The sequence below is a fragment of the Pleurodeles waltl genome, chromosome 8 (assembly GCF_031143425.1).
Source record: "Pleurodeles waltl isolate 20211129_DDA chromosome 8, aPleWal1.hap1.20221129, whole genome shotgun sequence".
In the NCBI taxonomy this organism is placed as follows: Eukaryota; Metazoa; Chordata; class Amphibia; order Caudata; family Salamandridae; genus Pleurodeles; species Pleurodeles waltl.
The window spans coordinates 1,352,220,217-1,352,232,976 of NC_090447.1; the positions used below are offsets into that span (position 1 = coordinate 1,352,220,217).

The window sequence follows — 12,760 nt, forward strand, 5'->3', positions numbered from 1 at the left end:
GTAAGAAAGGCTGAAAGACGACCACCACTGAACAAGACACACAAGCTGAAACGTCAAGACTGGGCCAATAAATATCTCAAGACTGATTTTTCTAAGGTTTTATGGACTGATGAAATGAGAGTGAGTCTTGATGGGCCAGATGGATGGGCCCGTGGCTGGATTGGTAAAGGGCAGAGAGCTCCAGTCCGACTCAGACTCAGCAAGGTGGAGGTGGAGTACTGGTTTGGGCTGGTATCATCAAAGATGAGCTTGTGGGGCCGTTTCGGGTTGAGAATGGAGTCAAGCTCAACTCCCAGTCCTACTGCCAGTTCCTGGAAGACACCTTCTTCAAGCAGTGGTACAGGAAGAAGTCTGCATCCTTCAAGAAAAACATGATTTTCATGCAGGACAATGCTCCATCACACGCGTCCAAGTACTCCACAGCGTGGCTGGCAAGAAAGGGTATAAAAGAAGGAAATCTAATGACATGGCCTCCTTGTTCACCTGATCTGAACCCCATTGAGAACCTGTGGTCCATCATCAAATGTGAGATTTACAAGGAGGGAAAACAGTACACCTCTCTGAACAGTGTCTGGGAGGCTGTGGTTGCTGCTGCACGCAATGTTGATGGTGAACAGATCAAAACACTGACAGAATCCATGGATGGCAGGCTTTTGAGTGTCCTTGCAAAGAAAGGTGGCTATATTGGTCACTGATTTGTTTTTGTTTTGTTTTTGAATGTCAGAAATGTATATTTGTGAATGTTGAGATGTTATATTGGTTTCACTGGTAATAATAAATAATTGAAATGGGTATATATATTTTTTTTGTTAAGTTGCCTAATAATTATGCACAGTAATAGTCACCTGCACACACAGATATCCCCCTAACATAGCTAAAACTAAAAACAAACTAAAAACTACTTCCAAAAATATTCAGCTTTGATATTAATGAGTTTTTTGGGTTCATTGAGAACATGGTTGTTGTTCAATAATAAAATTAATCCTCAAAAATACAACTTGCCTAATAATTCTGCACTCCCTGTATAATTAATGGCAAATCCTCCATCTTCACCACTGGCCCTTTGGCTTGACTACTTAAACGTTGTGATGTAGCCTTAGCTTTGTTTCCGGGATCATTTGTGACTGTGTTCTACATGGTGCAGTGCCACCTGGCTTCGGTGAGAGGCTACTGCTGGAAAAACTTCGAATCCAACCTGACACCAAGGAGACGGCTCATATAAGAAATCAACAGGAGCGAATATCCACTGGATCTTGTGATTTCTTGATAACAATGTTCATACAAAAGTATTTAGCTGTTTCAGAAATAACTACATTGTGAGGAATGCGACCAAGCAACAATTTATCGGTGCGTTCTGGCACCTGCCATTTCTTTGATTGCTACGTTAGCTTACACAGACATTTCCCCTAGACTTGAAAAGGCTGAAAACTGACCTTATGTACATGAACGGCAACTTTGTAAGAAAAATCAGTGTAAGAATCTAGGCCATTCTTAAACTCAGGTGTTGTCCTATTGCAGCAAGAGTATCCATTACACATGTGACCAAGACATCAGCACAGCAAACGGCAGACAAAACGGAGAATCATGACCGCAGGACTCTCCATGCACCGGCTTTCCCTGAATTCCTCTTTCCCTGGCCTGCAAAATGCCTTAGCTGCACGAACAGTGATATCACAGAAGGCTTTAAGGCAGATAATTCGATATAATGGTAAACGTCTAATAAACAAACGTAAAAAGCTGGCTCTTGTATGTCACCACTTTTTAGGAATTGAAAAAACTGATAGAAACATCACATAACTAGATGTTCTTTGTGTGTTCCTAGAAGAGCAGTGGGGATATTCAGTAATGATTTTAGAAAGTCAGTACATTTTTGATTTCGCAATTATAGGTGAATGTTTTTCAGTTCATGATGTTACCTACAGAATTCGCTGTCATTTATGTAGTACAGAAAACGCAGGTTTGGCAGATTTATAATCGATGGAAAAATTGTACTCTGAAATTTCGGCAACCTGTTTTCCACCAAAAGTTTGCTATAACTCCAAACAAGAAACTTTGATTTCATATATATTTGTCTTTTCAGTATCAAGTAAAACGCATAGTTTTGAGGGAGCAAGGTTATAAATAAACATGTTCCAAACTAAGCCACTTTTCAAGATAACATTACATAGCAAAGAAGGGAAGGGCGATACTCACTCAATTGCACAAATACGGACGATAGATGTAAATCTTGATGTAAGTTTATGTCTCCCAAGAGTTCCACCCGCAGACATGGAAGTCACAATTTGAATATTCTCCAACCCGACCCACTCCAGGTTTTCATCATAAAATCCATGGTATGTCAATACCTTAAAACACAAATAGGAACCATTATTAAATACAAATTGCATGCTGCTGTGAAAGTAAGTAATGTGGGAAGAAGGCACTCGCACGGCACATTTCTAATGTGAGTCAGCCCATTCATTTTATTTTATTTATTACTTCATTTATCAAAACACTAAAGATGAAACAAGAACCAGAAATAAGAGCAACAGCCAGGTGAACCTCTTGGCACTGGAAGAAGAAAGGGGACTGCTAACTTCTCTAAAAATGTCGTTCCATTTGACTGAGCATCATTAGTTAGGAAAGTGAAGAAAAGAGCGCATACCTGCTGCAAGAAGGCTACGAGAGTGCTGGTTCCCCATTTATCAGGTTTGGGCAAGTTGATGTCTTTCAGATACAAAACCAGCCGCTCACAGTCCTTGGGTCTGTACACACGCCCAGTGTTGGTGCTGAGCACAAGGCAGGTTTGACTTAACTTCTGCAGAACGTGCCGAGAGGTGGTCTGTGCGCTGCAATGCACTATAGCAATCTGAGTCGATCGGAGGTGAGAGAAGGCATAACGAAGAAGCATTCTGCAACAGAAGGCAGAGACATGTTGAACAAACCATAGCTGCAAGTATAGTTCGCCCAAACACAAAACATTATATTGCTTTATTTAACTGAAAAACCTGTAAACTTACCTTGTCTCCATGTGTCAGGCTGGAGTGCCCAGACTGTACTTCTGTGATACTACAGATACACAGCGGGGCAGCTCTCAGTGGCGCCTCAGCATAGACATCAGCCCTTGCGCATGTACTATTGCCCGCACACATCATACCACATTCACCAAGCACAACTGAAGTTTGGAGGAACATAGACCTCAGGTGTACTAAAACTGCTCAAGAGAGGATGGTTTAGAATCAGTGGGAGGAATAATAGCTTTACCAGAATCATTGTTACTACAATTTTAAGTAACTTCTTCTAATGGGCTCGTAATTCTTGCAGATTGTTCACCTTGGAAAATACTTCACAAGAAGATCTTTAGATGGTGGGTGGGAAGACAGCTCAGAGAAACCACTAAACCAGTTGCTGCATGATAGCTCCGCTACACAAATCAAGGTAAGCAAATACTCTGATAAAGTGCAGATTCTTTGCAGCAACATTCCTGAAAGTAAAGCAGTAGTATCTACAAAACAGCTAGTGAAGGAGCTCAACGCTTCATGAAAGATGTTTCTGTGCAGCTAATGTATAAGGCTACAATCTCAATCCCTAAGCGAGAGATAGAAGAGGCTAGATGGATTAGGGACAGAAGCACGTACAAACAAAACCAGATCAGGACAGGGGTTGTCTTAAATCAGTCCAAAAGCACGGAATTACCTCCAATTACACATCAGAGCCTCCTCCTTCTTCTATTAAGTAACACGCGAGTAGGCCTACAAAGACTGATCAATCAGCTTCAGAGTATTCGGACAACAACCTATTGGAAATCACCCCTAAAAAGAAAAAAGTAATCTCGGGGGAATTGGTATCTGAATGGGTCCACGATAGAAGAAACAGCAACATATACATACCTAGGCTTCAAACTGGACTCAAGGGCCTCCCACGCTGCACAAAAAGAAGCCATCACAGGGAAAGCAAACGTGCTAAACTTTGCCTTTTTCACTCGATCGAAAAGTCTTTGGCGTCACAAGCTAAGTGCTCTTATTATGCTGATAAAATCAAAACGGATCCCTACTTTATCCTACGGGGGCGAGATAATGCTGGTGAAAAGGGGAAACCTCTTAGGGAAGCTTATAATATGGACACACAAACGGGTGTTCCAATTGCCTAAATCTGCTTCCCCAGTGCAAATAAGACTTGAATTGTCCTTGGTAAAACAATCTTTAGCTAGACATTTGTAAGATGTTGCCACAGATTTAGGAATGCTCATTCATTAATTAGCACACCTTGTTTTGCTGGAAATTAATCTACAAAGGGGAAAGGTCATTTTGCTAATTTCTTACAGGATAGCATCATGGTAATACGAATTTATATTTGTCCACGCTGGTTCTTGTACCACTCTCCGCGCACTATGCACTTTCCAGTATGACATTCCTTCGCCCATCCTTAGAGTTGAATTATGCTGCTACTGTGAAGGGAAAAACCTTTTTGAGACCGTTATTATACTAGTTTGGTGTGTTTTTGCTGATTTAAAAATGTGGCGCCTTTTCACCACTATAGCTAAATTGATTTTATATTTGTTCATGTCTATGCGTGTATCTTGCCATTTGATTTTATGCACAATGCACCTTATAGCAGACATGGTTTGGTTTTAGGCTCAAACCTTTGCGAGCTAAAGCAGTGGGAGAGAGCAACATGAGATTTACCATCACAAGACGTACTGATCCTAGCCAGGCCAGATGGACGTCCGGAGCCTAGCTGGGCCTAAATGCACGCAAGACAAATTTGAGTTTAAGTGTTTTAACTTGTGCTTGTTTTAGTTCCTATTTATGTAGGCACAATACTGTGGTTGATTGAAAGGTTTATGTTTTTTATTAACTAATAAACTAATTCTCACACACACACGCCTATGTTCGTGAATTCCGCAAGAAGACCTGCCATTTCTATTAACCAACCTACCCTAGGCTAGGATGGGCACAAACACCTGCCCAGTGTCAAGATACGCTCATGGATGATAGTGCGCTTTACAAATACTCGTAACACAACTGTCTCTGGCAGGCACAAACAGCAGCCATAAACTAGGGCATGAGCCAAAAGGAAGTAACATCAAGCCCTAAAAAGAAATGTACTGAAATTTCCAGCAAGCACTGAGACCATGCAGATTGTCCTTTCCTACCTGCAAGGGTTCAGGCAATGCAATTTAGAGCATGTAATCTCCTATGTGGGCTTCAATCTTCCTATACAAATTAGACAAATTACAATCTAGAGGGCCCCTCTATGATCCGAACAACAAAACTTCAAGGCAGATAGCAACTGTCTTCAGCTCCTGCAGAAGCTGGGTTTGACAATAAAATACAATTGAGAGAAAAATACAAACACTTATTTCAATTTGAAAAGTGAAAATTGGATAACAAGGGAGAAATTAAAGGCAAAATTCACCTTTCGGGCACCATGAAAAAAGGTGCAATTCAAACCAGAGAGTTAGGCCACACACTGGAGCTAAGAGTGCTAAGTAAAACATACATTTTAATTCACAAAAGAACAGCCTCAGGGAATACATCATCTGGGTGTACAAAGCGAATAGTAGCAACATTCAAGTCTTGGCCTTGTAGTGCACACAGACACATTTTGAGCATTGATTATGCTACCAAGCCTTAGCATTATCCAGCTTAGATTCTCTGATCTTCAGGAAATGAAGGATGCACTTTAAGCGAATCCATGGCACTGTCAGAAATGTATAAATAGAAATTAAAGCAACGTGAGATTCATATGTAAAATGCTGTAAAATGCAGGACAAGCACTTGATCTACGCACTTACAGAATACATCTGAAAAATGTTAGAACCAAAGCAAGTTTATCCTAGACATCAGCAATTTGTTTGTTACAATCCTCAACTAATGGTAAAGAGACCTTTGTGGCAAGGATCCTTATGAAAAAGTCTGCCACGTTCACTTTACTCCTTCGTACTAGTATCTGACGAATCATCAGAAGGTGTAGTGGGCAACAACTCAAATGATCAAACTCGAAATCTTTCTCTCTTCTTTGAGTAACATGTTTATTAATCACTGCCGTCTTATCCCTCTTCTGAAGATATCCACTGTGTTCCACCCATTCTTTCTTTTCTTCAATTGCTCCGCTGAATGTAGGGGCAGATCCATAAACAAAGACACTGGTGTCATTAACCTTCCTGATGCTGGAGGCCGAAGCACATTTGAAACTAGAGTATGAATGGCCTGCTTGGCTAGTTTTGAAGAACTCTTCAATGAAACAAGTGAACACACCACTGGAGCAGAAGGAGGTCATGGCTTCATTTGTTATACCCTTTCATTAATCAACCAACAAAGCAGTGTTCTGGGTCAGTCTTTCAATGTTTCCAAACTAATCTTGGAACCAAAGTTACTCCTGAAGGTGGAATGTCGCTAGTGTAATTTGAAGACCATCACTCATTCCAGTTTACCAAATATTTGTATTTTTTCAGCATGGGTTCAGCTAACAGAATCAGAATTCTATGAGTGAAAGGTAGCGGTTCAGTCCACACCTAGGATGGAAGTGGAAGAGGGGAAATAAATGACCTCATTCCTTTGTGAGCAACTATGACATTATGCCAAATCTATCATTACTGATGTCACTTAATCAAGCCGATTTCATTTATTAATACTTAGCAAATTGCATACCCCAATTGTACATCAACCTGCTGTACATGTTAGGTGAATGAAACCTCCAAAAGAAGTGAGAAAAGTTGGATTGTAATGAGTGTGTGATGTATTATGGATGCATTTATGAATCTATGAGCAAAGGCGTTGGTTGAATAGCAGAGTGTTTAGGTTTTTCTTAAGCTGCAGAATCTCTCTATAGGAGTCAGTTGTTTAGGGAAAGCATTTCTGGTCATACAAATTGGGCATGCTTCAAAGAAAAATGAGGCCTCGGCAATCTAAGTCTTGACTTTCTTGGTTTACATTCATGTATTTTCACTTCTGATGTCAGATACATTCAAGATGGGTCAGTGATAGGCAATCCTTTGTATGCATAGAGCCTTGAAAATCAGGCAGGTGAGCTTCAATTGTAAACTTGACACCAAGGGCACCAAAGCAGATTTCTTAGCTTTGGAGCAATTTGATAGATTCAAGACTTGTATCAAGTAAACAGTAGCTTTTAATGTGTAAGCCCAAGTGTAGAAAGCTTCCAGAGTCAATATGAGACATGTAGAGGGCTTCAATAACTGTCCTGACCTGAAGAAGAGGTCGTACTTATTCTTGTGCTGATTTCACGGTGTGTCCAACTGAGCATCCTTTGAAAGATGAGGGTCAAGCTAGAAATCTGATTATTTTACTTCTTAGAAATTGTCAGAACAAAACTCCTAAGTTCTTTTCACTAGGCTGGGATGAACTTGCAGTTGCTTTGGCTGTTCTAGATTCAGTTTCTCAAAGTCATCCATGGAGAACCACAGTTTTCCAGTTGTTATAATGGACTGCCAAGCACTTCGTACAAAGGTTACATATGTCCATTAACATAAGCTCCTTGTATCTGTGAAAGTAATTAGATCCACAAAGGCAGGTTGTTCATCATCAAGGAAATAAGCAAATAAGTAAATTAGAGACATAAATTTGTTTGACAACCTTCAATCATTACATGGCTCTCCAGCACATTAAGGGCCTCCTAATGAGTGCGACGGTCCAAGTACCGCCACACTCACATTGAGGTCGAACCTCCCTACTCCAGCGGTCCACCGCCCAATTACAATCCTGGTGGGTGGTCCTGCAGGGAACCTGGCGGGAACATGGTTCCTGACAGCATGACAGCGGTCTGAGTTGTACTCAGCCAAGGCAGCGCTGAACTCAGCACCGCCTGGCTGATTACAACTCCCCTCACCGCCAGCCTTTCCATGGCGGTTTCACTGACATGGAAAGGCTGGCAGTGAGGGTGTGCTGGGGGCCACAGGAGGGCCCTGCACTTCCTTTGCAGACCATGTGCATTCCGAGGGTGCTGGTCGGCCCACTCTGTGCTACGAGATAGCACTCAGCTCCTTTAAGGGAGTCAAGTGCTATCTTGTAGCACTGTTCCTTCCAGTCTAACCAGTGGGAATGCTTTATTGCAATGAACACTGTAATAGGGCGTCCTCCCTGCGAGTTTGGTGGTCCCACGATTAGACCGCAAAACTCATAATGAGGCCATAAGTGTCTTTCTTGACATCTGTGCAGTTGAAAAGGGAACTTAATGACATAGAAGTAGCCAGACTTGTTAGAAATGGGGTCTTTGGTTGACAGCCAGGTTACCCCCTGTTCAAGCAAGGACCCTGACTCTAGTCAGGGTAAAAGAGAATCACCCTCAGCTAACCCCTGCTTACCCCCGTGGTAGCTTGGCAGAGCAGTAGGCTTAACTTCAGAGTGCTAGGTGTAAAGTATTTGTACCAACACACACAGTAACTTAATGAAAACACTACAAAATGACACAACACCAGTTTAGAAAAATAGGAAATATTTATCTAAACAAAACAAGACCAAAACGACAAAAATCCACAATACACAAGTCAAGTTATCAATAAAAATGCAAAAAGAGTCTAAGTAGTTTTAAAAACACACTAGCGCTGCTAGCGTGAAAATGTACCTGGTGAGCGTCAAAAATAACCCGCACGGGCGAGTGCGCGTCAAAAATGGCTTGCGATGCGTTAATTCCATGCACAAGCGGGACAGTGCGTCGTTTCTCCTTTTGCCCGGTCGGCCGCGTCCTTTCTTCTCTCCGCAGGAGAGCGATGCGTCGATCCAGTCAGCACTCTCGGGTCCGGGCAGGCCTTGCGTTGTTTTTCCACGCACAGCGGTACTTGAGTCGGAAATCCAGCTGCATGATGATCCGAAAACCCCGCAGCGCGGGTTTTGATCTCCCAGCCTCCGTCAGCGATGCTGTGCGTCGTTTCTCCTGCTCCAAGCGTCGATTCTTTGGTCGCGTTCCCTGTGAGTGTTGTTTCTCAGCTGCGGAGCCGGCAGCGCGTCGTTTCTTCAGCTGGAGATCGGAGTTGCGTCAATCTTTTCCCCGCACAGCACTCTGTGCGTGGATTTCCTTGTCTTTAGGCATCCAGCTTCTACTTTCAGGGTCCCAGGAACTGGATGGGCACCACAGGGTAGAGTAGGAGTCTCTCCAGAGACTCCAGGTGCTGGCAGAGAGAAGTCTTTGCTGTCCCTGAAACTTCAAACAACAGGAGGCAAGCTCTAAATCAAGCCCTTGGAGATTTCTTCTCAAGATGGAAGGCACACAAAGTCCAGTCTTTGCCCTCTTACTCTGGCAGAAGCAGCAACTGCAGGATAGCTCCACAAAGCACAGTCACAGGCAGGGCAGCTCTTCTTCCTCAGCTCTTCTCCAGGCAGAGGTTCCTCTTGTTTCCAGAAGGGTTTTCTAAAGTCTGTGGTTTTGGGTGCCCTTCTTATACCCAATTTCTCCTTTGAAGTAGGCCTACTTCAAAGTAAAGTCTCTTTGGAATGTGAAATCCTGCCTTGCCCAGGCCAGGCCCCAGACACTCACCAGGGGGTCGGAGACTGCATTGTGTGAGGACAGACACTGCCCTTTCAGGTGTAAGTGACCACTCCTCCCCTCCCTCCTAGCACAGATGGCTCATCAGGAAATGCAGACTACAACCCAGCTCCCTTTGTATCACTGTCTAGTGTGAGGTGCAACCAGCCCAACTGTCAAACTGACCCAGACAGGGAATCCACAAACAGGCAGAGTCACAGAAATGGTATAAGCAAGAAAATGCTCACTTTCTAAAAGTGGCATTTCCAAACACACAATCTCAAAGTCAACTTTACTAAAAGATGTATGTTTAAATTGTGAGCTCAGAGACCCCAAACTCCACATGTCCATCCGCTCCCAAAGGGAATCTACACTTTAATCAGATTTAAAGGTAGCCCCCATGTTAACCTATGAGAGGGACAGGCCTTGCAACAGTGAAAAACGAATTTAGCAATATTTCACTGTCAGGGCATATAAAACACATTACTATATGTCCTACCTTTACCATACACTGCACCCTGCCCTTGGGGCTACCTAGGGCCTACCTTAGGGGTGTCTGGCATGTAAGAAAAGGAAAGATTTATGCCTGGCAGTTGGTACACTTGCCAAGTCAAATTTACAGTTAAAACTGCACACACAGATACTGCAATGGCAGGTCTGAGACATGATTACAGAGCTACTCATGTGGGTGGCACAACCAGTGCTGCAGGCCCACTAGTAGCATTTGATTTACGGGCCCTGGCACCTCTAGTGCACTTTACTAGGGACTTACTAGTAAATCAAATATGTCAATCATGGATAAACCAATCAACAATACAATTTACACAGAGAGCATATGCGCTTTAGCACTGGTTAGCAGTGGTAAAGTGCTCAGAGTTCAAACGTCAACAGCAACAGGTCTGAAAAAATAGGAGGCAGGAGGCAAAAAGATTGGGGATGACCCTGCATAAGCAAAAAAGTCCAACAACTATGTTCTACTGTTTCATCACACTGGTTAGCACAAGGTATGTAAAATGGGACAACATGACCAATTACTAAATTGCTAGTTATTTGAATAATATTGCACCCCAAAGCAGTGTCAGATAGCCCTACAGTACGTACAGAGTTCAAAAGGTGCAAAATTGCAAAAGCGACTTAACCTGAGGTAAGTACAACATCTCAACAGATCTAGGTACATTTTAATATCAAATTTTGTGACAAAGGTATACTTTAGAATGTATATTGCAAGCATATGCTGCTAATATATGGTGGTGGGCAGATAACAGGTAAAAGGATAGAGGGCTTTGAATGGGTCTACAGTCATAAGACTGTGCAAATATGAATCTAGTGTCCCCATCTTCTCAAGAAACAAGAGGGCCAAACATCAATTTGCAATCATATTCAAGTAGCCCATCTGAGTATTTTTTTCATTTTTTTTTTATTTTTTTAACAAAACCTCTTTAAATGGACAGACAATCCCTGTCCCTAATGGTGCAAGAGATGATCAATTCAACATGATGGATCATTGAGAAATCAGTCAGAAAGGCTACAATTTAGAATCATCTTCTAGAAAGATTACAGACTATTTAACCAATCTGAATGACCAGTTGATAGCCAACCAGATTGCCATTACTGCCCAGTGTATGTCAGCCAATCGGACGACTTGCAGGACAGTGAATCAAATCACCTGGAATTCCCTAATTGCCTTTAAGGACTAAGCAGCCTTGGGTGTCACCAGGTGAATGGGGAGAGACTACCACTAAACCAAAGGAGGAAGACATTTCAAAGTGAGGAAAGATGTGTCATTCCACAGATTATTTCAGTACAGCAACAGAGGCCCATTCCTCCAATCGTATGGAAGAGTATCAATCAAACTAATTTTGAGCTTTAACGTTGCTTGAGGACTTCCCACTAGGTATTTGCAAACATGTTAAGAATTTCATACCTGAAACAGTTGTGCTGCTGGAGCTATCAGAAAAATAAAAGTTGGACCTCAGCTAGATGATTTTTAATAAGATGACAGTATAATGTTATGTAACAGTGCCATCTTCAAATTACCCCATACAGTCCGCAAGAAGACTCCACTTCAAAGACAATCATTTTCACTCTGTGGTTAATATTTATCTTCGATACTTGATTTAAAAAGAAGAAAATGAATAAGGTTCAGGAGAGCAATCGTTCAGTGGAGAAATCCTATACAAAGACTGCATACAGAATACCTGCAAAGCTAGAGGATGTTGAGGTTTGGTAGCCAATCACACCCATTTCCCAGAACCAGAAGACTCAATGCAAAAGGATCTTAAATCAACATATTCAACCACTCATCTCCTGACTTTGAAAGCTTTGTCCAACAGATAGAACAGAGGAGTTCTGTTGCGTAGGTTCTCATTATGCTAATTAAGCTACTGGATTTGGGAGACAGGATCACATGGATGGTGGGTACTAAGTATAATTCCACACCACATGACGCCTGACGGCCTAATCTGGGTTCTCGGACTAACTAGCCACGCCTCATCTCTGGCCGAGATGATTGTGGCAACTGGGCGCATGACAAGAAAGACTACTCAGGGAAATCGCGGTCGATCAGATCCCATCCCTTTCTCTCAGTTACCAAAGGGTCTCATACAGACAAAGACAACAGAGGCAGAACATAGTTCAATAAGGATTTATTGACGTAACTGCATCTTAGATAAAGAGGCATGTATTGCAATAACTAGGATAATAAAACACAATAAAAACAAGCAGGTGACTAACAGAGTAAAACACAAGAACCGTCCTACCATACTGTCATTAGGAGTGATATATATTTCTTCTACCTATACTATATTTGAGCACAGCGTAATAAGCCTAATCCACCCTTTGGGTTCCCCCCCTGGGCGTACATCATCCCCCATGCCTGGAGGAAGAAGCCTGTAGTCTAGAGAGACACTGTCCCCATGTGATCAGGGGTCCGGCCGCCAAAGCAAGTAGCTGCAGCAAAACAATCAGCAATCAGCATACAGTTGTGGTCATCTGGCTGGAATCTCCCTCTAACCTGTCAATGACAAAGGGGTGTTTTATTATAAAGCAGCAGACATTCTAAGAAATAGTCCCCACGTATGAGTGTGTGTTTTTCTGTGAATGTTGGAGACACAGCATACCACATTGGTCGGCAATCCTACCTGACTGTAGCCTTGGAGAGAGCACAAAGTGAAATAAATGTCCTGCTAAAAACGTGATTCTTTCCTAGGCGAAAGTACAATGAGATAAAGAAAATAAAACAGCACCGCAAATGAGGCTATAGCTAGAAAAATAAAGCAATGCTGAATAAAATGCAACTGGA

General features: G+C 42.3%; 1 protein-coding gene across 2 annotated transcripts in view; it reads right to left on the bottom strand.

The window, feature by feature from the left end:
• DYNC2H1 (dynein cytoplasmic 2 heavy chain 1) overlaps nt 1–12,760 on the bottom strand; it is a 1,541,159-nt gene that overhangs the window by 970,568 nt on the left and 557,831 nt on the right. For both annotated transcript variants that reach the window (XM_069202358.1, XM_069202357.1), the window contains exons 43-44: nt 2,645–2,891; nt 2,194–2,345 (exon numbers count right to left, since the gene is read on the bottom strand). In XM_069202358.1, the coding sequence (XP_069058459.1) occupies nt 2,194–2,345; nt 2,645–2,891 (399 nt within the window). The remainder of the gene's footprint in view (nt 1–2,193; nt 2,346–2,644; nt 2,892–12,760) is intronic.